Source organism: Sceloporus undulatus, chromosome 4 (genome assembly GCF_019175285.1).
Source record: "Sceloporus undulatus isolate JIND9_A2432 ecotype Alabama chromosome 4, SceUnd_v1.1, whole genome shotgun sequence".
NCBI lineage: Eukaryota > Metazoa > Chordata > Lepidosauria > Squamata > Phrynosomatidae > Sceloporus > Sceloporus undulatus.
In genome coordinates, this window is record NC_056525.1 from 130,588,158 (window position 1) to 130,613,796 (window position 25,639).

General features: G+C 41.4%; 1 protein-coding gene across 1 annotated transcript in view; it reads right to left on the bottom strand.

The window, feature by feature from the left end:
• The window catches only part of ADCY10 (adenylate cyclase 10), a 152,892-nt gene that overhangs the window by 53,549 nt on the left and 73,704 nt on the right, over positions 1 to 25,639 (bottom strand). Inside the window, exons 7-11 of the mRNA XM_042462329.1 lie at positions 23,016 to 23,297; positions 11,983 to 12,336; positions 5,993 to 6,061; positions 5,818 to 5,871; positions 771 to 813 (exon numbers count right to left, since the gene is read on the bottom strand). Of these exons, the coding sequence (XP_042318263.1) occupies positions 771 to 813; positions 5,818 to 5,871; positions 5,993 to 6,061; positions 11,983 to 12,336; positions 23,016 to 23,297 (802 nt within the window). The remainder of the gene's footprint in view (positions 1 to 770; positions 814 to 5,817; positions 5,872 to 5,992; positions 6,062 to 11,982; positions 12,337 to 23,015; positions 23,298 to 25,639) is intronic.

A 25,639-nucleotide genomic window follows, 5' to 3' on the forward strand; every position in this document is an offset into this window, starting at 1 on the left:
TGCGGCCACAAAGAAGGCGCGGGCGGGGTGGAGGTGGCCGCGGGCGGGGCAGTCCCGGTTTTGGCGTGAAACCGGATCGGGACCAGGCCGGCACCACCAAAAGCGGGATTGCCCCGCCTACAGGTGGGTTATGGCATCCCTACCTCCAGACTCTTAGGACCCATGCGTCATTTAAATAGCATACCTACAAGGAGGCCCGAAGCAGCTTTATTTTGGCAGTCTGTAACAGGCCATAGTTTTCTCTCCCTCACCCTCCTGTAATAGAAAAGATGTAAGCCATTAAAAAGTTTTCTTTATCCCTCCTTCTGAAGTCTCTAGGAATGGATTTTTTGCATGCAGCAGTTGCAGAGCCATCGGAACCCAAAATACCTTCCCAGCAGTGGTGTTGCTGGGTGTGTGTGGAGAATGTGGCCCACATTAGGTGACACCCCATCACCCCCCCCATCTCAGTGTCACCACTTCATCCTTCTCATGAGGAGAACAAAGCAGCCGCACAGAGGGTGCTGCACTCCCCCCATCTTTGACATGGCACGCATCAGGAGGGAGCCTGCCCAACACCCCTTCCTTCCATGCACTGTTGTACTTGTGAGTAGAGTGACACAGGGTAGCGAGATGGGTGGCACTCTTTTGCCCCCCCCCAAAGTCCTGCCCACCAGCACTGGGTGACACCCCAGAGAGTGATGTCACTTCCTCCCATTCCCTTCCCGCCTTTTAAAGATTTCTGTGCATGGTGGTAAATCCCAGAGGCATGAATATTGTTCTCATCAAACCTAAAAGAGTCTTGCATGATGACGTTTCTCTGCACGGTATCTTCTAAGAGACAAAAGAGAGTAAAGAGAGAGAAATACATAATTCTAGAATATTGTAACATATAGTGTGGCCCCTATACTTTCATTAGAACTGGTCTTGTGCTACTGCTACTTAAAACAATGAATGGAATTATAGAAGAAGATATACCCCCTACATGGACTTCCTCCAATATAATGATTATACCTAAAGAAAACAAAGATATGACGGACCCAGCAAATTACAGGCCAATATCATTATTAAATTGTGATTATAAATTGTTCACATCTTTAATGGCGAAAAAATTAAAAGGAATTCTTTGCAAATATATTCATGAAGATCAAAATGGGTTTTTGCCCAAGAGATTAAAGAAAATATAAGGAACCTAACTGAATACCACGAAAACAACTATTGTTAATTTTTTTAGATGCCAAGAAGGCATTTGACAAAGTTAATTGGATTTTTATGAAGGAAGTGCTAAAGAGAATGGATATTGGTCAAAAATTTGTAATGTGGCTGAACAAAATATATAACAAACAAGAAGCTAGTATAATAATAAATAGAACTAAAACAGATACCTTTAAAATAAATACAGGAGTTCACCAAGGATGCCCATTATCTCCATTATTGTTCTTAATAACTTTTGAAATATTATTATCACAAAAAAGAGAAGAAAGGAAAATCGAAGGGGTGAGAATAAAGGGATGGGAATACAAAATAAACGCATTCACGGATGATTTGGCTATCTCCTTGGGTAACCCTGTGGAAGACATTGATTTACTTATAAAGAAACTAGAAGAATATGATGATGTTTCAGGTTTCAAGGTGAACAAATATAAAACTCAAATACTAGCAATGAATATTCCAGAAAATGATAAATAAGAAATTAGCACTAAAACGGGATTCCAATTGGGGAAGAAAGTTAAATACTTGGGAATTGAAGTAACAATGAAGAATACAGATCTATACAAAAACAGTTATGAAAGAGTATGGAAGGAGGTGAAAAAGGATATGAGCAGATAGAATAAATTGAAAATTTCATGGATGGGCAAAATGTCTGTGATTAAAATGGCGATTCTACCTAAAATGATGTATCTATATCAAAATTTACCAATCATTACAAATGAAATACCTTTTAAAGGGTGGAATAAGGACTTGGCCAATTTTATTTGGAATAACAGAAAACCCAGAATAAACATGAAGTTGCTATTTGACACAATTGAAAGAGGAGGAGCAGTACTACCAAATTTTAAGTTATACTATCAAGCATTGGTATTGAGTTGGATACTAGATTGGATAAGACTTAAGAAACAAAAGATACTAAATTTGGAAAGTATGGAGTTAATATTCGGTCTACATGGATATCTACTATATGATAAAACTAAAGCTAATCGAGATGTCAATAATCACTACATCAGGAAATCACTTCTAAACGTGTGGCAGAAAATAAAAGACATTTGGTTTTCAAAAATACCACTTTGGATTTCTATTAATGAAGCATTATTTAAAAACGAGAAAATGTAATGTGAGAAATGACCAACTTATGAGGACATTACAAAGATTGAAGATGGTCAAAGGAAACTAAAAATGGAATTAGAACTACTTAATGAAGGGTACAGATGTAGTTGGTTTCTATACAGATGAATAAAAGAAAGATTCTTGATGGATCAAAAAACTCAAGGAATAGGGAAAGGTGAATTGGAAATAGAGAAAATAATTAGAGAAGAAGGAGTACATGAGATTTCTCATTTGTATAAAATATTGCTCCAATATGATTTAGAACAAGAGGTGGTAAAGAAATGTATGATAGACTGGGCTAAAGATATGGGTCTCCAAGAAAAGAAAATCCTGTCTAATGAAAGAGCCAATTGTGCATGGGGTTAACTAGTAAGCCACAATTTCTACAGAACCTTGAAAAGCAAATTAATTTGGAAATAAACAGCAATGGGGAAAAAACTGGAAAAAACAAATGAAGTATACCCCTAATTACGACCTAAGAGAGAATCTAATGAAAATGCAATACAGGTGGCATTTAACACCACAATTTTTTGGCAAATATAGACAAAAAGTGTAAGAAACAGATTCACACTATTAGCCATAATTGACCAAGTACCAGAAAAATGATGGGCAAAAGCAAAGCACATGCAATGAACCATAGAGTTGGAAGAAACCATAAGGGCCATCCAGTCCAACCCCCTGCCATAATCAAAGTATCACCTGACAGGTGGCCATGGCTTGAATGATTCTAGTGCTTAGTGCTTAGTTGTATATCTTTACTCCTTTGGATCTTTAGTGCTTAGTTGTATATGTGCTTAGTTGTAAATCTTTACTCCTTCGGATCTTTTCAAGTTCTAGTTCTTTCACACACCCACTCTTAGGCCCAAAACAGACAGAAAAAAAAGCACCTTCTGCACACTTTGGGGCTATGGTGATTTTGATGACGCATGCCCCAAAACGATGCAGAAGCTATGTCGGGGCCATGACAGGGCCACCTGAAGTGACCCAAACCCTGTTGTGGTCTGTTTGGGACTGTGGCAGCAGCCGGCCTCAGGACTGCGGCTTCTGGTTAGCAGTCTGGCCCTGGAGCAATCAGGGCGGGAGCAGTCTCTGGCTGCTCCTTTTGCCCCATCTGCTCACAACCCTTGTCTCCGCCTGCATTACTATTATTAATGTTTATTTATATAGTGCCATAAATTTGCATTGCACTTTAGAAGCATCATCAAAACAGCATATAACCTGCCAATGGCGCACAATCTAAATGTCATAAAATATAAACTATACAAAATCAAGCAAGTTATGCAGTTAAAATACAAACTGTAAAAACAGCTAATACATATAATCATTATAATTTAGGCTTTCCAGGATGGATGACAAATCTGTTTTAATGAAGATTTTGCTCTTTGAAAAATCCACCTCCTATAAACCAACTCAATTTTTACTCGAAATTTCTGTGTGCAAAAACTATGCTGAAATCATGCATGTCTTTTATTTATTGTTTATTTATCTTTCACCTCAGGATCAGAGAGTATGTAAACCTGTGACTTCTGAATCCTGTTGCTGAAGAGTAACTTGTCTGAATCCCTGTACAACAAATAAAACTCTGGCAGATGTCTAGAAATACTTACTAGTTCTACTGGGCCTTAGCATTAGTATTAACACCTACCCTGGGCCTTTGGTTCTTCTTCTTCGTCTTCTTCATCTTCTTCTTCTTTGTCGTGATCTTCTTCTTCTGCTAGTTTCAAATGAGCTTTTTCTTCTTTTTTTGCTAATTTCAGTGTTGCTTCTTCTCTCCCAGTTAAACACTTTATTCCACTCCCTATTTAATAAATGCTGAACTACTCTTCTAAAGAGAAAAATGCCACTTTAAATACCTTAAGAGTTCTCACAGGGATGATAGAACCATAGAATCTTAGAGCAGAAAAAGACCTCTGTTCAGTGTAGAATCTCCAGCTAAAGCTTCTCCAGTATGTAGCTGTCCAACCTCTTTTTGAAGATGTCCAGGGAATGAGAGCTTACCACCTCTCTAGGCACTTTTCTGCGGAGAAGTTCCTTTTAATGTTCAATTGAAATCTACCTTCTGTAACTTAAAACCATTAGACCTGGCTCTTTCCTCTGGAGCTACTGTACTCAGCAGGCCTGCACCCTCCTCTCTGAGGCAGCTCTGGAGGTGTTTAAAGAGTGCAATCATGTCACCTTTCAATCTTCTCTTCACCAAGCTAAACATGCACTGCTCCTTCAACCTTTCCTCATATGTTTTGGTCTCCTTTGTTCCCCTTTTCTAAACCTACTCTAACCTGTCTACATTCTTATAGAATCATAGAACCATAGAGTTGGAAGAGACCACAAGGGCCAGCCAGTCCAACCCCCCTTCTGCCATGCAGGAACTCACAATTAAAGCACCCCGACAGATGGTCATTCAGCCTCTGTTTAAAGATCTCCAAGGAGGGAGACTCCACCACTCTCCAAGGAAGTGTGTTCCACTGTCGAACAGCCCTGACTGTCAGGAAGTTCCTCCTAATGTTAGGTGGACTCTCTTTTCCTGTAGCTCGCATCCATTGTTCCGGGTACTGTTCTCCAGAGAAGAGAAAACAAGCTTGATCCCTCCTCAATATGACATCCCTTCAAATATTTAAACAGGGTTATCATATCACCTCTTAACTATCTCTTCTCCAGGCTAAACATCCCCAACTCCCTAAGTCATTCTTCATAGGCCATGATTTCCAGACCCTTCACCTTTTTAGTCACCATCTTGTGGACACACTCCAGTTTCTCAACATCCTTTTTGAAAAGTGGTGCCTGACCAAAGCAGGAATTGAGTGGTACTATTACTTTCCTTGATCTAGACACTATACCTCTATTGATGCAGCTTAAAATTGCACTGGCCTTTTTAGCTGTTGCAACACACAGAAAATAACAGAAAAGTTTGTGTGTTTATCGAATTTTGATGAGAATTCTTTGCATCACTACCTTGCCAAGGTCTCTGCTGATTTATGAAAGCACACGGTTCTTTTTTTGAGGAGAAAACTGAAAACCAGTGAAAAATAGGTATAGAGTAGTTCTGCTTTTTCATTGTTCTCTGTTATCATTTTACCATCAGTACTGAACAGGATGCAGGTCTGTTCTGTGCTGCCCCAGATTTTAAGTATATTTCAGTTGAACACTAGAAGAATCTTTTGAATAGGAGCAATTGGCTATGGAACCAATTGCTGAGAGAGTTGGTGGGGTACCCTTCTCTGGACATCTTAAAAAAGATACTGGACAGCTACCTTGTGGAGATAGTCTAGCCCTGAGCAGGGCATTGGGCTTCATGCCCCATGAGGCCTCTTCTAATTTTATGATTCTGCAATTCTGCAATTCATCTTCTCCAAACTGAAATTATTTTGACTCTCTATGAGCTAGAACAGGGAATAAGAAATGCTTCATTCAGGTGCCAATAAACCCTCTTTTGGATTTTTAAATGGAATATAGACTTTCAATCTTTCACCTGCAGTTTCTTCAGTAGTTATCAGTATATTAAAGAGAGCAACCTACCTCTGCTACGCCTTGGAACTCTAGTTTCCTTCCAGCTCTCACAAGAAATTGTGTCTAAAGGTGAGGAAAATGAAACGAATACAAATACATGTTTGATAGCTTCCTATTGTTCAAGAGGATAAGTGTAAATGAAATACTATACTACACTTTACTTGGTATAAATGAAATACTTTACCACCATTTGATTCCTGCAGATTTTCCAGAGCAAGATGCTTAGAGCTGGCTAAGGAGAAATATTTACAAACTGCAAGAGAAACATAGTTGACAAAAAAGTTATCTGAAAATACTTTTTCAACATTTTAAATCACCAACACTACAATTGAAATCAACTTTACCAAAGACAGTGACCAAGAACTGAAAGAACTGTTATATTGATTAATTATCTCCTTTTTTTGAGATTATAAAGAAGTTCTTTAAAAAGCTTTTCAATATCTATCCTCACGTCCGGAAAATTCACAGTCTAGGGAAAAAAGGCTACTAAGTACAGAAAGAACACTACAACAAATAATTGGGACAAGGGAGCATATTCCTGCTCTTGGGTTGCCTATCGGGTCTGGTGGCGCTGTTGGCCAGACTGTAAAGGGAGTCATACCCAGAAGGAGCTGCTAAGCAGTAGCAGCACCCTATCCCCACCGCGGGAGAGGCAGCCTGGCTGGTGGCTGGGGTATCTGCCAGGCAACCTATGGATGACAGCATGAGTTACTGCACTGAGGTGACAAAAACCCTAATGATTCCACTGCGGAGAAGAATGCAGGACTCCTGCTTAAGGAGGCAATAGACTCAAGTAAGACATTGGGGTCAGAACAATTCACAGAATCATAGCGTTGGAAGAGACCGCAAGGGCCATCCAGTCCAACCCCCTGCCATGCAGGAAATCTAAATCAAAGCTTCCCCAACTGAGGACCATCCAGCCTCTGTTTAAAGATCTCAAAGGAAAGAGACTCCACTACACTTTGAGGGAGTTTGTTCCACTGTCGAACAGCCCTTACTGTCAGGGAGTTCCTCCTAAAGTTGAGGTGGAATCTCTTTTCCTGTAGCTTGCATCCATTGTTCTGAGTCCTGTTCCCTGGAGCAGCAGAAAACAAACTTGTTCTCTCCTCAATATCACATCCCTTCAAATATTTAAACAGGGCTATCATATCACCACTTAACCGTCTCTTCTCCAGGCTAAACATCCCCAGCTCCCTAAGTCATTCCTCATAGGACATGGTTTCCAGACCCTTCACCATTTTAGTCACCCTCCTTTGGACACGCTCCAGTTTCTCAATGTCCTTTTTGAATTGTGGTGCCCAGAACTGGACACAATGTTCCAGGTGGGGCTTGACAAAAGCAGAATACAGTCACACTATTAATTCTCTTGATCTAGACCAGTGCTTCTCAATTATTTTCTGTCATGGCCCCCCCCCTAGGAAAAAGAAAACATTTCGCGCCCCCCGCGCGACTGTAAATAGTATCATTTGTCTATAAAATTGTTATAAATATACCTCTGCATAACAGAGCTTCGCGCCCGCCTTTACGGAGCATTGTGCCCCCCCCTGGGGGGCCCGTCCCACTATTTGAGAAACACTGATCTAGACACTATACATTTATTGATGCAGCCTAAAATTACATTGGCCTTGTTAGCTGCTGCATCGCACTGTTGACTCATGTTCAATTTGTGGTCCACTTGGACTCCCAGATCCCTTTCACATGTAGTCTCGTTCAGCCAGGTGTCCCCCATCCTATATCTGTGCATTTCATTTTTCTGCCCTAAGTGCAATACCTTACATTTCTCCCTGTTGGAGTTCGTTTTGTTAGCTTTGGCCCAGCTTTCTAGTCTATTCAGGTCATTCTGAATTTTGATCCTGTCCTCTGGGGTATTAGCTACTCCTCCTAATTTGATGTCATCTGCAACTTTGATAAGTATATCCCCAATTCTTTCATCCAAATCATTGATAAAGATGTTGAATAGCACTGGGCCCAGGACAGAGCCCTGTGGGACCCCACTGGTCACTTCTCTCCAAGATGAAAATGAGCCACTGTTGAGCACACTTTGGGTTCGGCCAGTAAACCAATTACAAATCCATGTAACAGTTATGTTGTCTAGCCCGCATTTTACAAGCTTGTTTCATAGAATCATAGAATGATAGAGTTGGAAGAGACCACAAGGGCCATCCAGTCCAACCCCCTGCCATGCAGGAAATCCAGATCAAAGCATCCCCGACAGATGGCCTCCGTTTGAAGACCCCCAAGGAGGGAGACTCCACTACACTCCGAGGAAATGTGTTCTACTGTACTTTTTGAATTGTGGTGCCCAGAACTGCAAGAATGTCATGAGGAACCCTGTCAAAAGCCTTACTGAAATCAAGATATACTATATTCCCTTTATCTACCAAGCTGGTAATTTTATCAAAAAAAGAAATTAGATTTGTCTGGCATGACTTCTTTCTCTGAAACCCGTGTTGACTTTTTGTGATTATGGCATTGCTTTCTAGATGTTCACAGACTCTGTTTAATTATCTGCTCTACAATCTTTCCTGATATAGATGTCAGACTAACTGGACGATAATTGTTGGGATCCTCTTTTTTCCCCTTTTTGAAGATGGGGACAACATTTGCCCTCCGCCAGTCTGCTGGGACTTCTCCTGTTCTCCAGGAGTTCTCAAAGATTATTGCCAATGGCTCTGATATTACATTTGCCAGCTCTTTTAATACCCTTGGATGTAGTTCATCTGGTCCTGGAGACCTATATTCATTTATATTAACCAAGTATTTCTGTATTATTTTGTGCTGAAATTCCCCTATTCTGTACTCTGCTCCTTTATCCTCAGGTTGAGCACCATTTGCCTTTTCTGAGAAGACTGAAGCAAAGAAAGTGTTGAGTAATTCTGCCTTTTCTCTGTCCTCTGTTAGCATTTTGCCATCTTCTCCATGCTGTGACCCTACTGTTTCCTTCTTCTTCCATTTGCTGTGGACATACCCAAAAAGCCCTTTTTGTTGTTCTTAACCTCTCTTGCAAGCCTGAGTTCATTCTGTGTCTTAGCTTTTCTGAATTTACCCCTACACTATTTGTTTGAATTCCTCTTTGGTGATTTCCCCATTTTTCCATTTCTTATACATGTTCTGTTTAAAACTTACTTCAATTGAAAGTTCCTTATTTATCCATTCTGGTTTCTTGAGACATCTCCCATTTTTCTTCCTCATAGGAATGGTTTGAAATTGTGCCTTCAGTATCTCCCTTTTGAGAAACTCCCATCCGTCTTGAACTCCCTTCTCCTTTGGTATTCCTGACCATGGAATCACCCCTAGTATTTCTCTAAGTTTATTAATATCAGCTTTCCTAAAGTCTAGAATGCGTGTCTGACTATGCTTGGCTTCTCCTTTCCATTGTATAACAAACTCCAGGAGTACATGATCATTCCCACCTAAGGATCCCACTATTTGCACTCCATTAACTAAGTCATCGCTATTCAACATCTATATGAAACCACTGGGGGATCATTTGGAGGCATGGAGTGGATTGTTATACACACTGTTATATATATACACACACACACACATATACATTCCCCCCCCCCGACACAAAATGTTTCCGCTTTATCTCGTTCAGTGGAAAAATCGCTCCCCAGCCCCAGTGGTTGTCCTGAAAGGGGAAAGGGCCAGCGGAAGGAGAAGGGGGAAATTCCAGTGCAGCATCATGGGAAATTTGTAACCCGGTGGTCTTCAGGAGAACCAGCAGATTGGATGTACACACCAGCCAAAGCAGCAGAGGTTTCGCACTGGCCATCAATACGGATCCCGCAGATCCACTAATTTTGCGCACTCGCAAAAAGGAGGAGCCGGCTGCCTTCAGTTTGGAACCCAGCCGTGAATACGCATTGGCCAAAGCGTAGTCACGTTATATCGCATTGGTCAATACGTATTCTGAGCTCACAGATGTGAAACACCAATGCGATATAACGCGAATACGCATTGACCAATGCGAACTGACCCTACTTCTGTGCCCCGTGTGGAAAGGTCCTAAGAGTCAACACAGGTTTCTTGAAAGGAAATTATGCCAGACTAATCTGACCACTTTAAAAAAATAGTGTCACAGGATTGAAGATTAAAGGAATGCTGTGATTGTAGCATATCTTGATTTCAGCAATGCTTTTGACAAAGTTCCCCATGATATTCTTGCAAAGAAGCTAGTAAAATATGGCCAAGGCAGTGCTACTGTCAGGTGGATTTATAATTGACTGACTGACTGAACCCCAAAGGGTGCTCAGCAATGGCTTCTCTTCCTTGTAGAGAGAGGTGACCAGTGAAGTGCCACAGGGATCTGTACTGGGCCTAGTGCTATTCAACATCTTTATCAGTGACTTGGATGAAGGAATAGAGAGGATGCTGATTAAATGTACACATGATACCAAACTGTGAGGGGCTGTTAATTCCTCAGAGGACAGGATTAAAATTCAAAATGACCTTGACAGATTAGAAGGCTGGGCTAAAACTAACAAAGTGGACTTCAGCAGGGAGAAATGTAAGGTCGAAAAAACATAGGCAAAAAAAAAAATGAAATGCACAGATATAGGATGGGAGACATTTGGCTAGACAACAGTTGGTATAAAAGGGATCTAGGAGTCACAGTAGATTGCAAGCTGAACATGAGTCAGCAGTGTAATGCGGCAGCCAAGAAAGTCAATGAGATTCTTGGTTGCATCAATAGAACTACAGAGTCTAACATAGATCGAGTGAAATGAAGGTACCACTGTATTCTCACCTGGAATATTGTACTCAGTTATGAGGAGTGGTTTAGGGAGCTGGGAATGTTCAGCCTAATGAAAAGAAGGTTAAGGGAGGACATGACAGTCATGTTTAAGTATATGAAGTGATGTCATATCGAATAGAAAAGAGGCTTGTTTTCCATGGCTCCAGAGTTTTAGGACAATGAGTAATGGATTCAAAGTACAGAAAAAGAAATTCCAACTAAATCTCAGAGAAAACATCCTGATGGTCAGAGTTGTTCAACAAAGGAATATGCTGCCTCACAGTGCGGTTGAGTCTCCTTCTATGGAGGTTTTAAAATAGAGGCTGGATGGCCATCTGTCAGGGGTGCTTTGATTAGTGTTCCTGCATGGCAGGGGGTTGAACTTGATGGTCCCTGTGGCCTATTCCAACTGTATAATTAATGATTCTATGATTCTAGATAGGTTACTGGCACATCTAGGAGTGATCACATTACATCAATATTAGAATCACTCCACTGGCTGCCAGTTAGTTTCTGGGCAAGATACAAAGTGTTGGTTGTTATCTTTAAAGCCCTACATGGTTTGGGTCCAAGTGACATCCTCCCATATAATCCACTCCATACACTCAGGTCTTCTGGGTGATATTTACTCCAGTCAGCCGGGATTAGGCTGTTAGACGGAGAACTTTTTCTTCAGCTGCCCCAGATTGTGGAGCAACCTGCCAGAAGAGACTTGACAGCATTAAAGACCAGTCTCTTCTGGTAAGTAGTAGTAGTAGTAGTAGTAGTAATTGTTGATCACAAGGACATCAACAATGCTCCAACAAGATAGCAATCACATTTCCCAATACTATGAATTTGCACAAAAGTATAACAACCACTAACATAAAGGCAGACTATTTCTCACAGACCAATGAAATCCCCCCCACACACACACACACACATACTATTTCACAGTAGAGCATGCTGAGCATAAATTTTAGAGTGGTTCCTGTTAACTGTGCAAGGACCAATCAAGCCAGGGTGTGACTTATATCTGTATTAGGAAATGCGATTGCTATCTTGTTGGAGCATTGTTGATGTCCTTGTGATCAACATACTACACATCAACATACTACACATGCTTTCAGCTACTCCTTGCAAAGTGTGTAAGCATGTAGTGGGGCTCCTTCATCAGGATGCCATTCCTACAAATGTTAACCTGCCTTGCTGTGTTGATTTTTTGTTTTGTTTTGCTTCTGCTGTACTTCTCTCTCAGTAACTCAGTTTACCCCTAGTTTTTATTTCTTATTTGATTGCTCTGCAAAATTACTACGCTTCCTCCATCATGTTCCTGTGACTGCACCAGACATTCATTCTCCAGATACAGATCATTTAAAGACAGAATTTAGTCTAGACTGTGGAAAAGACTGCTGTACTACCATCATCAAAGACTCATTCCAGCTAAGGATTTTTACCTTCATGTTTGGATGGTTCTAGCTTTTTCAGTGTTTCAGAAACAATCTTCAAAGCAGTCTGATTCAGCTCGTCAGTGATTTTTTCAGTTTTAGCCTCCCGTGCATCTATGTTTTCCAGCATGCCTTCCACTGCATAACGGTGGAAGGAAATGAAGTCACCTTCTCCACAGCACCTGCAGCGGTGAGCATGCCACTCCAGGTAACTGGCACATTTGAGATGCAAGGCCTTTTGCTGATTCTTCAGCCAGAGCTCATAGGCTGCTTCTTGTAACAGTGGAGTGCAGAACCTCATGACTCGGCATTGCATCACTGTCTCCTCTTGAGTGAGCCTACTAGAAACAACTAATCCAGGATCTGAAAGAGGAAAAAGAAATGTAGGTTCAGCATTTGCTCTGTAAAAGTACTGAATTCTTCTTGCACTGACCTACTGTTTCCATGGTTCTCAACAAACACTAACAGCTTAAACCAAACTGCAGAATAGATTGGTATGACTGGTATGATAGCCACATCCAGCATGGTTTACTGTTTGTGAGTCCCTCCCATTTCCTGTAGTCCAGCCAAGCAGCTGGGTGTTGTGGGGGTTAATGCTGCTGTTAGTGGGCTTTAGGATTGCCAGGTGATGGGAGAGCTTCTCTTCCCAGCCCTCAATGAACTATGTGGCAATAGCTACAGGATGAGAGACACCTCGCCTCTCCCACAAATTTTCAGATTACATCAAAAAGAGATGAAATCCCTACATTTGCACACCAAGGAAAGAAAGTGTGTGGCTGTAACCTTCCTGTGGGAGTCCCATGAGTCCCTCAGGGATGAGAATGTTTTTTATTCCTGCTCTATACAAATATTTGGATAAAACAGAAATCAGATTTTTTTCCCCTACATCATGCTGTTCCCTACATCATACACCTGTTCTTAAATCCATATAGTTCATGTATATAATTATATTTTACCTGTGTGTGGGACTTTATAGGAAGAGTGAAAAAGATGGTCCTGGTTGAGGAACACATGGGGAATGTCTCTGAGGAGGAGGACATTTCCCATAATTATATTTTACCTGTGTATGGGAAATGACCTCCTGTTCAGAGACATTCCCCATACACAGGAGACAAACAGTTGGAGGAATGTGGCATGTAGACATAGAAGGACCAGGAATCATTCTATGCGTTTGGATCTGCAGAATCCATTTTCAGCTCTCTCCCTTATCAGTGATGATGGGGAAAGCAAAACAAGCAGAAGTAGCAGTCCTCAGAGAACATGCTTGGGGCCTTGGGAAGATTCAGTACAGTGGTACCTCGGGATACGAAATACCCAGGTTACGAAATTTTCGGGATACGAAAAAATCCCATAGGGAATTATTGTTCCGGGTTACGAATGTTTTTTCAGGTTACGAAAAAACTTTTGGTGCTTTTCGGCGCTATTTTACACGGAATCGCGGCTTTTCCCCATTAGCGCCTATGGCAATTCGGCTTACGAAGGCTTTTCGGGTTACGAAAGCGGCCGCGGAACGAATTAATTTCGTAACCCGAGGCACCACTGTACTGCCACATCCCAGAGGAGGTGTGTGGTTGTGAAAGAGGACTCCCTGATTAGAGGTACAGAATCAGTAGTTTGTGGGCCTTGCAAGCTGTCTTGAGAGGTGTGCTATCTGCCCGGGGCAAAAATCCATGATGTAATGGGGAAGTTAATAAGACTCAAGAAGCCCACTTACAATTATCCCTTCCATTTGGTCCATGTTGAAACCAATGATACTGCAAGGCATAGTCTTCAGAATATCACAAGGGATTATGAGGCTCTGGGTAGAAAGATGAAGGGTCTGGATTAGCAAGTCATTATTTCATCTTTCCTTCCAGTGGAAGAGTACAGTTCAAGAAGGGAGAGAATAGTGGAGGTGAACAACTGGCTCCGATGGTGCTGACAGGAATTGTTTGGCTTCCTGGACCAAAGTTCAAAGAGCAAATAGGAAAGGAAGTGGAGTACAATTATACATTAAGCATGTGTACACACATGTTAAACTTTGTATGTTTTAAATTTTATATATGTATTTTTGTATTTTTATGATTTAAATTGTACAATTTTAATTGTTGTCTTTTATATATGTTAGCTGCCATGGTTCCCACTTTGGGAGAACGGTGGGATAAAAATAAATAAATAAATAAATAAATAAATACACACACATATAAACAGATCCATGACTGAAATCCTCGAAGCCAGGTTGAGAGCATCTGGGTAAAAATTAAGGGAGAGAGAAACAACAGGGTTGTGGGTCTAATACAGACTGTCACCAAATTGTGCCGGAGGTGACAATGTGACACTGCCAAATCTCTTAAACCTCTTTACATTGTGTGCCACCTCTGCCGCCAATATGTCACAGAGATCCTCAAACTCAGATCTCTCACAGATAACTTCCACACTAGAACTCTCCTCAAAGCACTTCGGGGTTTCAAAATCCCAACAGCTTGGCACCAATTGTCAAATGCCGGAGTGTTGACATTTGAAGAGAGTTCTAGTGTGAACGTAATTTGTGAGACTTCCACACTAATGCACAGAGCATGGGAAACAAGCAAGATGAACATGACCTTCTAGCACAACAAAGCAAATATGATATAATAAGCATCACTGAAACCTGGTGGGATGAATTTCATGATTGGAATGTAGTAATAGATGGGTATAAGCTTTTCAAGAGAAACAGGCCAAACAGCAAAGGAGGGGGAGTAGCATTACAAGTCAGGGATGCCTACACCTGTGAAGAAATCGAGGACTTAAATCCTGGAAGCCCGATGGAGAGCATCTGGATAAAAATTAAAGGAGAGAGAAACAACAGGGATGTTATTGTGGGAGTCTACAGACCCCTAAGTCAAATGGAGGAATTGGATGATGCCTTTCTAGAACAGGTGACCGCACACTCAGAAAGGAGAGATGTAGTAATGATGGTGATTTCAACTATCCTGATATTTGTTGGAAATCAAATTCTGCCAAAACATAATGTCTAGCAAATTCCTCATTCCCAAAAGGTGGAAGAGGCAACTAGGGGATCACCCATTTTAGATCATAATCAACAGGGATGACCTGGTCAATGGGGCAAAGTGGTGGGTTCCTTAGGTTGGAGTGATCATGTTCTTCTGGAGTTTGTTATACAGTGGAAAGGAGAAGCCAAGCATAGTCAGACATGCATTCTAGACTTTAGGAAAGCTGATTTCAGTAAACTCAGGGATAAACTGGGGGTAATCCCATTGTCAGGAATAGTAAAAGAGCAAGGAGTTCAGGATGTATGGGAGTTTCTCAAAAGGGAGATATTGAAGGCACAATTTCAAACTGTTCAAATGAGAAGGAAAACTGGGAGGTATCTCAAGACAGGATGGATGATTAAGGAACTTTCAACTGAGCTAAGTTTTAAATGGGATATGTATAAGAAATGGAAAAGGGGGGAAATCTCCAAGGATTAATTAAAACAAATAGACAGCATATGTAGGGGTAAAGTCAGAAAAGCAAAAGCACAGAATGAGCTCAAGCTTCCTAGGGAGGTTAAGCACAATTAAAAAGAGTTGTTTTGGGTATGCCCATAGTAAAAGGAAGAAGAAGGAAATGGTAGGGCCATTATGTGGAGAAGATAGTGAAGTGATAACGGGACAGACAAAAGGAAGAACTACTCAGCACCTTCTTTGCCTTGGTCTTCTCAGAAAAGAAAAATAGTATTCAACCCAAGGAAAATGGAGCAGAGGACACAATAGGAGCAATGCAGGACAGAATAAGTACAGGAATACCTAGAATCATAGAATCATAGAGTTGGAAGAGACCACAAGGGCCATCCAGTCCAACCCCCTGCCATGCAGGAAATCCAAATCAAAGCATCCTCGAAAGATGGCCATCCAGCTTCTGCTTAAAGACCTCCAAGGAAGGAGACTCTGAGGGAGTGTGTTCCACTATCAAACAGCCCTTACTGTCAGGAAGTTCCTCCTAATGTTGAGGCGGAATCTCTTTTCCTGGAGCTTGCATCCATTGCTCTGGGTCCTAGTCTCTGGAGCAGCAGAAAACAAGCTTGCTCCCTCCTCAATATGACATCCCTTCAAGTATTTAAACAGGGCTATCATATCACCTCTTAACTTAATATTCTGCTTAAGATCTTGGGACCATTTAATCAAGTAATAATTTAATTAGCCAGAATGTGTAAAGGATTTTCAAACAAATGTTGGAAGTGTAAGCATGAGGTTGGCACCTTTTAGCATGTATGGTGGAACTGTAAAAGTGTTAACAAATTTTGGAAAGGAATCCATGGAATAGTGAAAGAAATTTTACGACCCAATGTAATTATGGACCCAAAACTTTATCTGTTAAGTATGTATGAAGATGATAATTTGGAGCATAAACATGGTAAGTTATTATTTTATATAACAACTAGTGCCAGGATGGTGTTTGCCAGGAAATGGATGTTAGAGGAACTTCCCTCGATAGAGGAATGGCTAGACAAATTAACAGATCTGATTCAGTTAGATAAACTTAAGTTTTGTTAAGAGGCCAGGATTGGGAAAAGCATGGCGAGATTTGGAAACCGCTTCATGTATATCTAAGTAAGAAAAAGGCCAAGAACGAATAATTTGATTACGTACGATAAGGCAATACGATTAAGGAATAAAAATTGACATTGCTAGATGAGTTTACTGATATGGCAACAAGGCTAGAAGAAGATACATTTTGGCATGTAGAAAGACATTAATCCAAATTCCAACAACCAAAAATGAGGCTTGTATGGTTATGAGCTTGAATCATAAAATGACTTATTTGAAGTTCAGGAAGTTATATTTTTGTCTGATTATGTGTCATAATCTGTTGTAATGTGATGTTTAGATGTTGTTAGCATGATATGTAATGTACTGTATATTGATGTGAAATGTGTTTTATTAAACAATAAAATTTTAAAAAAATAAAAAAGAGAGAGATTAGATTTGTCTGGCATGACTTCTTTCTCTGAAACCCGTGTTGACTTTTTGTGATTATGGCATTGCTTTCTAGATGTTCACAGACTCTCTGTTTAATTATCTGCTCTACAATCTTTCCTGATATAGATGTCAGACTAACTGGAAAATAATTGTTGGGATCCTCTTTTTTCCCTTTTTGAAGATGGGGACAACGTTTGCCCTCTTCCAGTCTGCTGGGACTTCTCCTGTTCTCCAGGAGTTCTCAAAGATTATTGCCAATGGCTCTGATATTACATTTGCCAGTTCTTTTAATGCCATTGGATGTAGTTCATCTGGTCCTGGAGACTTAAATTCATTTAGATTAACAAGGTATTTCTGTACGATCTCTTTACTTATTCTGTACTAATCTGTCCTCTGCTCCATTGTCCTCAGGTTGAACACCCTTTTCCTTTTCTGAGAAGATTGAGGCAAAGAAAGTGTTGAGTAATTCTGCCTTTTCTCTGTCTTTTGTTAGCATTTTTCCATCTTCTGTATGCAGTGGCCCTACCATTTCAATCTTCTTCATTTTGCTGTGGACATATCCAAAAAAGCCCTTTTTGTTGTTCTTAATCGCTCTAGCAAGTCTGAGGTCATTCTGCGCTTTAGCTTTTCTGACTTTACCCCTACATGTGCTTGCTATTTCTTTGAATTCCTCTTTGGCGATTTCCCCGTTTTTTCATTTCTTATACATGTTCCATTTAAAACTTAGCTCAGTTGAAAGTTTCATTGGCGAGTTACACACCGCCAGAAAGTATGTGACGAGAGCGTACTAGGGTTAGGGAGGGGCGGTGCTTCCACACACCCCTAACCCTAGTACGCGCTCCACATATAGAAAATGGAGGCAGCCGTTCCACACGGCCACCACCATCACTACGTCACGACCGCACCACCTCCAAATGAGGCGGCATGGTTGTGACGTATTGGGGCCGCGCCAGGGCACCTAGGGCGCCCTTTCCGCGACCCCAGAAGGAGCCCCGTTTCAGAGCTCCTTCTGGGTTTGCGTCCCTGGGTGCAGCCTTCAGACATGGCTGCGCCACAACGACGAGGAGAAAGGGCGCACAAGCAAGCCCTTTTCTCTCCTCCCGACATCGCCGGGTGTCCTTGGGGCTTGAAGCCCCAGGACAACCTTCCAGGTGCGGGGAAACAGCCTTTTGCAGCTTCCCTGAGCCGTGAAAGTGGCGGATCGGGGCCTTGAGGGGGGCTGGGTTGGAGCTGAGGCCCTGATACAGCGGGGAAAGGGGCGGGTGACACCGTCCCAAAAGGCGGTCTGTAAACCCGCCTTAGTTCATCCAGTTCGACGAACATTTTTCTTCATCATTGGATCTGTTTGAAATTGTGCCTTCAGTATCTCCTTCTTGAGGAACTCTCATCCATCTTGAACTCTCTTCTCTTTTAGTATTCCTGACCATGGGATCACCCCCAGTATTTCTTTAAGTTTACTAAAATCAGCTCTCCTAAAGTCTAGAATGTGTGTCTGACTATGCCTGGCTTCTCCTTTCCATTGTATAACAAACTCCAGGAGTACATGATCACTCCCACCTAAGGATCCTACTCCATTAACTAGGTCATCGCTGTTGGTTAGGATCAGATCCAAAATAACTGATCCCCTTGTTGCCTCTTCCACCTTTTGGACAATGAAATTGTCTCCAAGGCAAGTGAGGAATTTGCTAGACATTAATGTTTTGGTGTAAATGTCCCTGACATATAATGTTATTCCTCCTCCTTTTCTGTTTGGCCCATGTCTCTTAAAAAGGTTATACCCCTGTATTCCTACATTCCAATCATGAGATTCATCCTGCCAGGTTTCAGTAATGTCTATTGTATCATATTTGCTTTGTTGTGCTAGGAGTTCAAGTTCATTTTGCTTATTACCCATGTTCTGTGCATTAGTGTAGAGGCATCTTAGACCATGGGTCCCCCCTACTTGCTGCCTGTGCAAATTTTTTTGCCTCCCACTTTTAGGTCCTTGCACTGTTTGCCTTATTCCCTCTATGACAGTTTGACTATTTTCCCCAGCCCTTTTGCATTCCAGAATACTATCTCCCTAACCCACATAACTCAGTTTAAAGCCATCCTGATCAAATTTTTGAGACTATTGGCAAAAACGTTTTTGCCAACTGGCGTGAGATGCAACCCATCCCTTGCCTCAGACCATGATCCAAAAATCTAAATCGTTCTTGGTGGCACCATCTGCGGAGCCAGTTATTCACCTCTGCTATTTTCCTCTCCCTTGCTGGACCGTGCCCTTCGACTGGGAGATGAGATGATATGACAACCTGTGCAACCATCTCTTTCAACTTTCTACCCAAAGCCTCATAATGCCTTATGAATATTCTGAAGACTGTGCCTTGCAGTATCATTGGCTTCCACATGAACCAAAAGAAAGGGGTAACAGTCAGTAGTCTTGACAAGTCTTGTCAGCCTCTCTGTCACATCACGGATCTTTGCCCCAGGGAGACAGCACACCTCCTGAGACATCTTGTCAGGCCCACAAACCACTGGTTCAGTGCCTCTCAGCAAGGAGTCCCCCACGACCACCACACGCCTTCTCCAAGGCTTAGCAGTGGCTGTTCCTTCTGGTGGTACTCTCAGGCTCCCCTGCTCTGTCCCTGAAGTCTGTCCCTGCTGTTGTTCCTCATCATCCTTGATAATAGAGATTCAAATTGATTCTGCAGCTGCAAGCTCACAGAACGTTCCCTAGTTTCCCTACTTCTGCGTGTGACATTCCTCCAACTATCTACTTCTGTTGTATGTGAATTGACCTCCTCCTCCCCAGCAACTTCCTCTATGTGTTTCCCATCCAGGGCCTTCTGGTCCATTCTGGTCAGAAAAACCTCTTGCTCCCTATGATGCTGAAGTGTAGCTACCTGGGCCTCCAGCTGCTGTACCTTCTCTTGTAAGAGGGCTACCAACTTGCACTTAGTGCAGGTGAAGTTCCCCACATCTGTGGGCTAGAAGACAAACATCCCACAAGTATTGCAGGTGATTGCAGCAGGTCCCTCAGTGTCCATACAGAAAAGTCTTAAGAAGGAACTGAACAAGACTGTGGGCTTCCCCTGCTAAACAATAGACATAGCATATCTTGATTTCACTAAGGCCTTTGACGAGGTTCCCCATGATATTCCTGCATACAAACTGGTAAAATGTGCACTAGACACATACAATTGTTAGGCGGATTTGTAATTCATTGATGAGCAAAATCCAAATGCTGCTCAGCAAAGGCTCCTCTTCATCTTGAGCTAGCAGCAAGGGGGCTGAGTGGGACTGCCGCGAGGCACAGTTTGAGAGGTTTTAGTTGTTGTTGTTGTTGTTGTTGTTGTTATTTTCTTATATCCCATTTTTCTCCCAATATAGGGATTCAAGGCAGCAATTAGTTACCCAATTTAGTGAGAAGAGAAGTCCAGAATTAAAATGTGTGTTGATATCTTGCAGGATTACAGCTGGGAAGGCTGTGGACAATATTAGGAGCTGTCTGAGGAGCAGATGTTGTTAAGATTAGTTAAACTGAGGAAGTTCAGCTAAAATTATTGTTAGGGTAGCAGATAACTTGAAGTTAACAGTTAAAGAAGCTGGGTATAGGTTCTATGTGAACCAAGAGTGAAAGGAAAAGTACAGTGTGTTAAGTGAGAGAACGTGATAAGATTTGTAACTACTGAAACAATTCAAAAACTGTAACAAGCTTGAATAAGAAAAATATAATAAACTTTGTAAATTAAGTTCTTTCTTTTGTTTTCAACAAGAAGTTGCATGAAGTGTTTTTAAAGATAGCATTATACACGCTACCAAACACACTAATAATGCTACCAAGAAAGAAAAGACCCTTTATTGTTTAGGATAGTGGCTGTGTAGTTATCATAGAATCATAGAATTGGAAGAGACCACAAGGGCCATCCAGTCCAACACCCCACAATGCAGAAAATCACAATCAAAGCATCCCTGACAGATGGCCATCCAGCCTCTGTTTAAATAATTCCAAAGAAAGAAACTCCACCACTCTCCAAGGGAGTGTGTAACAGCTCTTATTGTCAGTACATTTCTCCTAATGTTGAGGTAGAATTTCTTTTCCTGTAGCTTGGGGGTACTCCTGGACTCAGCTTTTAACATGGAAGCCCAGGTTTCTGCAGTGACCAGGAGTGCTTTTGCACATTTAAAACTTATGTGACAACTGTGCCCATTACTTGAGACGCTGGATCTGGCCTCAGTGGTACATGCCTTGGTTACATCATGTTTGGACGAATGTAATGCGTTCTACATGGGGCTGCCTTTGAAGAATGTTCAGAAACTTCAGCTGGTTCAAAGAGCTGTAGCCAGGCTGCTAACAGGAGCAGGTTATAGAGAGCACACAATGCCCCTGTTGAAACAGCTCCACTGGCTGCCCGTTGGTTTCTGGCCACAATTCAAAGTGCTGGTAATGACCTATAAAGCCCTACATGGCTGAGGTCCAGGCTATTTGGCAGGCTGTATCTCCCTATATGAGCCAGCCTGGGATCTGAGATCCCCAGGGGAGGCTCTTCTCTCCATCCCACCACCATCACAAGTACAGTTGGTGGTGATACAAGAGAGGACCTTTTCTGCGGCTGCCCCTAGACTCTGCAACTCCCTGCCCAGGGAGACCAGAATGGCCCCTCCTTTGATGGCCTTCCGCCAACAGGCGAAAACTTTTTTCTTCAGACCGGCATTCAAAACAGAATGCTTTTAAAGAATGGCCTGGGGTACTATATTTTAAGCATTTTTATCTTTTTAAAGTATTTGATATTTTGGCATTGAATTTGTTTTAATTATTGTAGTAATTTAATCCTATTTTAATGTATTGTTTTTGTATGTTTTTAATTGTATGGTGTTTTTTAATGTTGTAAGCCACCCTGGTACCCAGTCTTGGGAGAAGACTGGGATATTAATAATAATAATAATAATAATAATAATAATGAATTTTCAATTGAGCTAAATTTTAAAAGGGACATGTATAAGAAATGGAAAAATGAGGAAATCATCAAAGAATTCATACAAATAGCCAGCTCATGTAATGAGACAGTAAGAAAAGCTAAGCACAGAATAAGCTCAAGCTTGCTAGAGAGATGAAAAACAACAAAAGGGGCTGTTTGGTTATGGCTTTAGCAAAAGGAAGAGAAAAGACATAGCAGGGCCGCTGCAAGGAAAAGATGACAAAATGCTAACAGGGAACAGAGAGAAGGCATACTTATCAAATTTGCAAATGACACTAAATTAGGAGTAGTAGTTAATATCCCAGGGGACAGGATCAGAATTCAGAATAACCTTAACAGTTTAGAAAGCAGAGCCAAAACTAATAAAATGAATTTCAACATGGAGAAATGTAGGATACTACACTTGGGAAATTAAAAAAAATGAAATGCACAGATATAGGATGGATGGCATCTGGGTTGATGGTAGTACATGTGAAATTGATTTAGGAGTCTTAGTGGACACAGGCTGAAGATGAGCTGGTAATGTGATGTGGCAGCTAAGAAAGCCAATGCAATTCTAGACTGTATCAATAAGAGTATGGTGTCTAAATCAAGGGAAGAAATAGTACCACTCTATTCTGCCTTGGTTAAATCTCACCTGGAATCAATCTCCATCCGATGCCCCAGATCAGAGCTACAGGAAAGGTAGTATCAGCTTTTAGCAACCCTCAGTCACTATTTCTCTCACCTTTGCTTCATAAGTTCGTGTGTGTGTGTGTGTGTGTGTGTGTGTACACGTGTGATGGTTATTTTACTAATAAAATTAAGAAGCCTGATTTGGAATTGCCTCTGGAGTTCTGTGTGGTTTGGAACCATTATAAAAGGGTAAGATCCCAGGTTGAATATTGTCCCAGCCAAGATATTCTTTAAATTGAGTTATCTTATATTTCCCTTTCAAATATTATTTGTAGGTGCCCTCCCAGGACCCCAGCTTTTTGGGTAACACGGTGTTACCTAAATTACACTTAATTCACTATTCAGCAGCTTAACATAAAATGCACATATAAAAATGGTCTTGTTTATACCCATATGTCTTCCTGGCCTTCAAAGCAACCAAATTAGAAAGTTTTTCATAAGATCAGTTTCCTAGGAACATGCCTACCAGATGTTTTCCCCATTGGTTTAACAGTCTTGGAGGACAATTGGAGTTCAGTTGAGAATTCATCTTCTTTCAGTGTGGCATACAATTCTTTTATTTCAGAGAAGCACTGAAAGATATGGGATTCCACCAGGGCTGCCAGTGTCTGGTTCATCTTCATCTTTGTCCATTCAGGGAGGATATGGAGAAGCAGTTCTGTGGTGAAGGTCACACCAATGACAGATGCACATTTCACCACCATCTGTTCTGAAGGGTTCATGTTGTCTAGCTCAGCCAGGGCAATTCCTAAGCAGATAAAATTGCCATACAGTCAGAAAAGTAGTGAAGGCACATGCTAAATAATTGAGCCTAAAAAGCGCCCCATAACAATAGTACAGTCAGAATACCGAGACAGTTCTAGAATGATATTTAAAATAGAGATGCAGAGTTTGTATCAAACTTTATAAAGAAAAGACAAGGCAGACTCCATGTACTGTATAACACAGGAAACACTCAGATCACATCTTGCTGAGATAGAGCATGGAACACTTAACATAAACTGGTGATGTCTTCTTCCTGTTCCTCAGAAAGTCACTAAATAGAGAGGTAGCACTTGAAAATTCATGTTCCTCTGTTGACACTATGCCAGAGACATCTGATAAGACTTTATTACTCCTCAAGAAAAGAAGAGACGGTTTGAGTTTTCTATTAGACTTCACATAGCTGTAAGAAGTATGCCAGAGTATTTTATTATGTAGTCTATACTTATGCCATATATGTTTCCCTAAATCTTGGTATGTGTTGCCTGAAACATCCAGAGATAGCCATGTTGGCCATATAGCAAAATCAATAACATCCAAACAATGATACCTTTATTGCGACAACCAAAATGCACAATATACATGTTGGAAGCTTTCGAAGCTCCATTGGCATCTTCATCAGGCAATGTGCTAAAATCCATACAGGAGAAAAATTATTGAAGATGTTAGTCATTGGCCTGCATTTTGCTGACTTTGTTCTCAGATGGTATGGAGGGGTATTTCTTACAGGTTGAACTTCCTCTTTTTGACCATGTTTCTGGGAGATTCTCAAAGTCCAGGAAATTTAAAATCCATTTACAAAACAAAAATGAAACTTTCTTTGAAATCCAATATGTCTCCATCCTTTGTGAAGCCACAGGCCACTTTGTAGGAGGAGGACACTGAATTTCTCAAGAAACCTTCATGCTTTGCATCAGGAAAATGTAGGTGGTGTTCAGGTAAAACATGCCAATCCCATCCCAATATTAGAAACAATATTGTTTTACCTTTGTTGGAGCTAGAAACCGCAAATAGTAAGGTCCCAGTGCACTGGCTCTCTCTTACCTCTCTTAACCTTACTACAGTCTTGTGGACTTGAGGTCTGCAGTCTTGAATATTCATGGAGGGGCAACCTCCATTATTTTCAATGGGGTGCACCCCATGCACACTTGCCTATGGGGCTTGAATATAGGTGAGTCACCATTTTTGCAGTGGGGTCCAGACTGGATCCCCCACAAAAATGGAGGGCCAACTGTATTTGAGGTTTTTACCTCCAAAAAAGGTAAAACATTTATTTTCCCCAAGTCACTGATAAAGATGTTGAATAGCACGTTTGCCTTCCTCCAGTCTGCTGTGACTTTTCCTGTTTTCCAGGAGTTCCCAAAGATTATTACCAATGGCTCTGAGATTACATTTGCTCTGAGATTACATTTAATCTTTAAAGAGTCATGCAGACTCTTCACAGCAGCCTGCCAAGTGGTCTACATGATGCTCATATGGGGCAGAATATAAAAGGGCCCTGGCCACTTCATTCAGCTCTCCTGGGCAATACTGTGCAGATGTAATGATGTTGAATCCAGGTGCCTCAGATTTCCTGCCATAATGTATACTTACACACTTTAGTTGTGTGTGGTATTTTAATGCTGAATTCAATTAAATACTGTACCGGATGATGGGATATCCTGGCACAAGATGGTGTTGGCTGCCTACATTCCTGGGGATGGTTAATAAGTAGATGTGTGGGGAGTAAAGATTTCTCTGGGAACTTCAAGAGAGCTTCACATAAGCTTCTCATGGAAATGGCTGGTACAGGTTTGGAAGGAAGGACAACCCTGTCCCCCTTGGACAGGGCAACATGGTGAGAGACTAGCAACTACTGAATTAACCTCCGAACATTATCTTATTTTATCACCCCCATACATCTTAAAATGCCACCCAAAGGCAAAAATAAAAATTAAAAAAATCCAGGCCTGTCCCAATAACAATAGTGAAAACCAGGAATCCTTCAAAGCAGAGAAACAGACGAGGATTGACTCATTTTTCCTGGTAGCAGAGACAACACTACTCATGAGTAACAGATCTACAATACAACTCCTTTTCCATTCCCTGAGTCATTACAGAAATCTGAATTAAGGCTCCATTCCCACTGGGGCATTTGCCCTGGGTAGACCTGGGCAGATCTGGTAACTCCCATACCGAATCTCCCGGGTAAGAAGTTCCCACTACCCTTACTGTGATTACCCCACAGATGTTCACAGTCACCAGAATTGTGGTTTAAGATGGAGCCTCCTTGTTGTCAATCAAATTATGTCAATGGTGACGTGACATGCAGCCATTTGTCAATGGCAT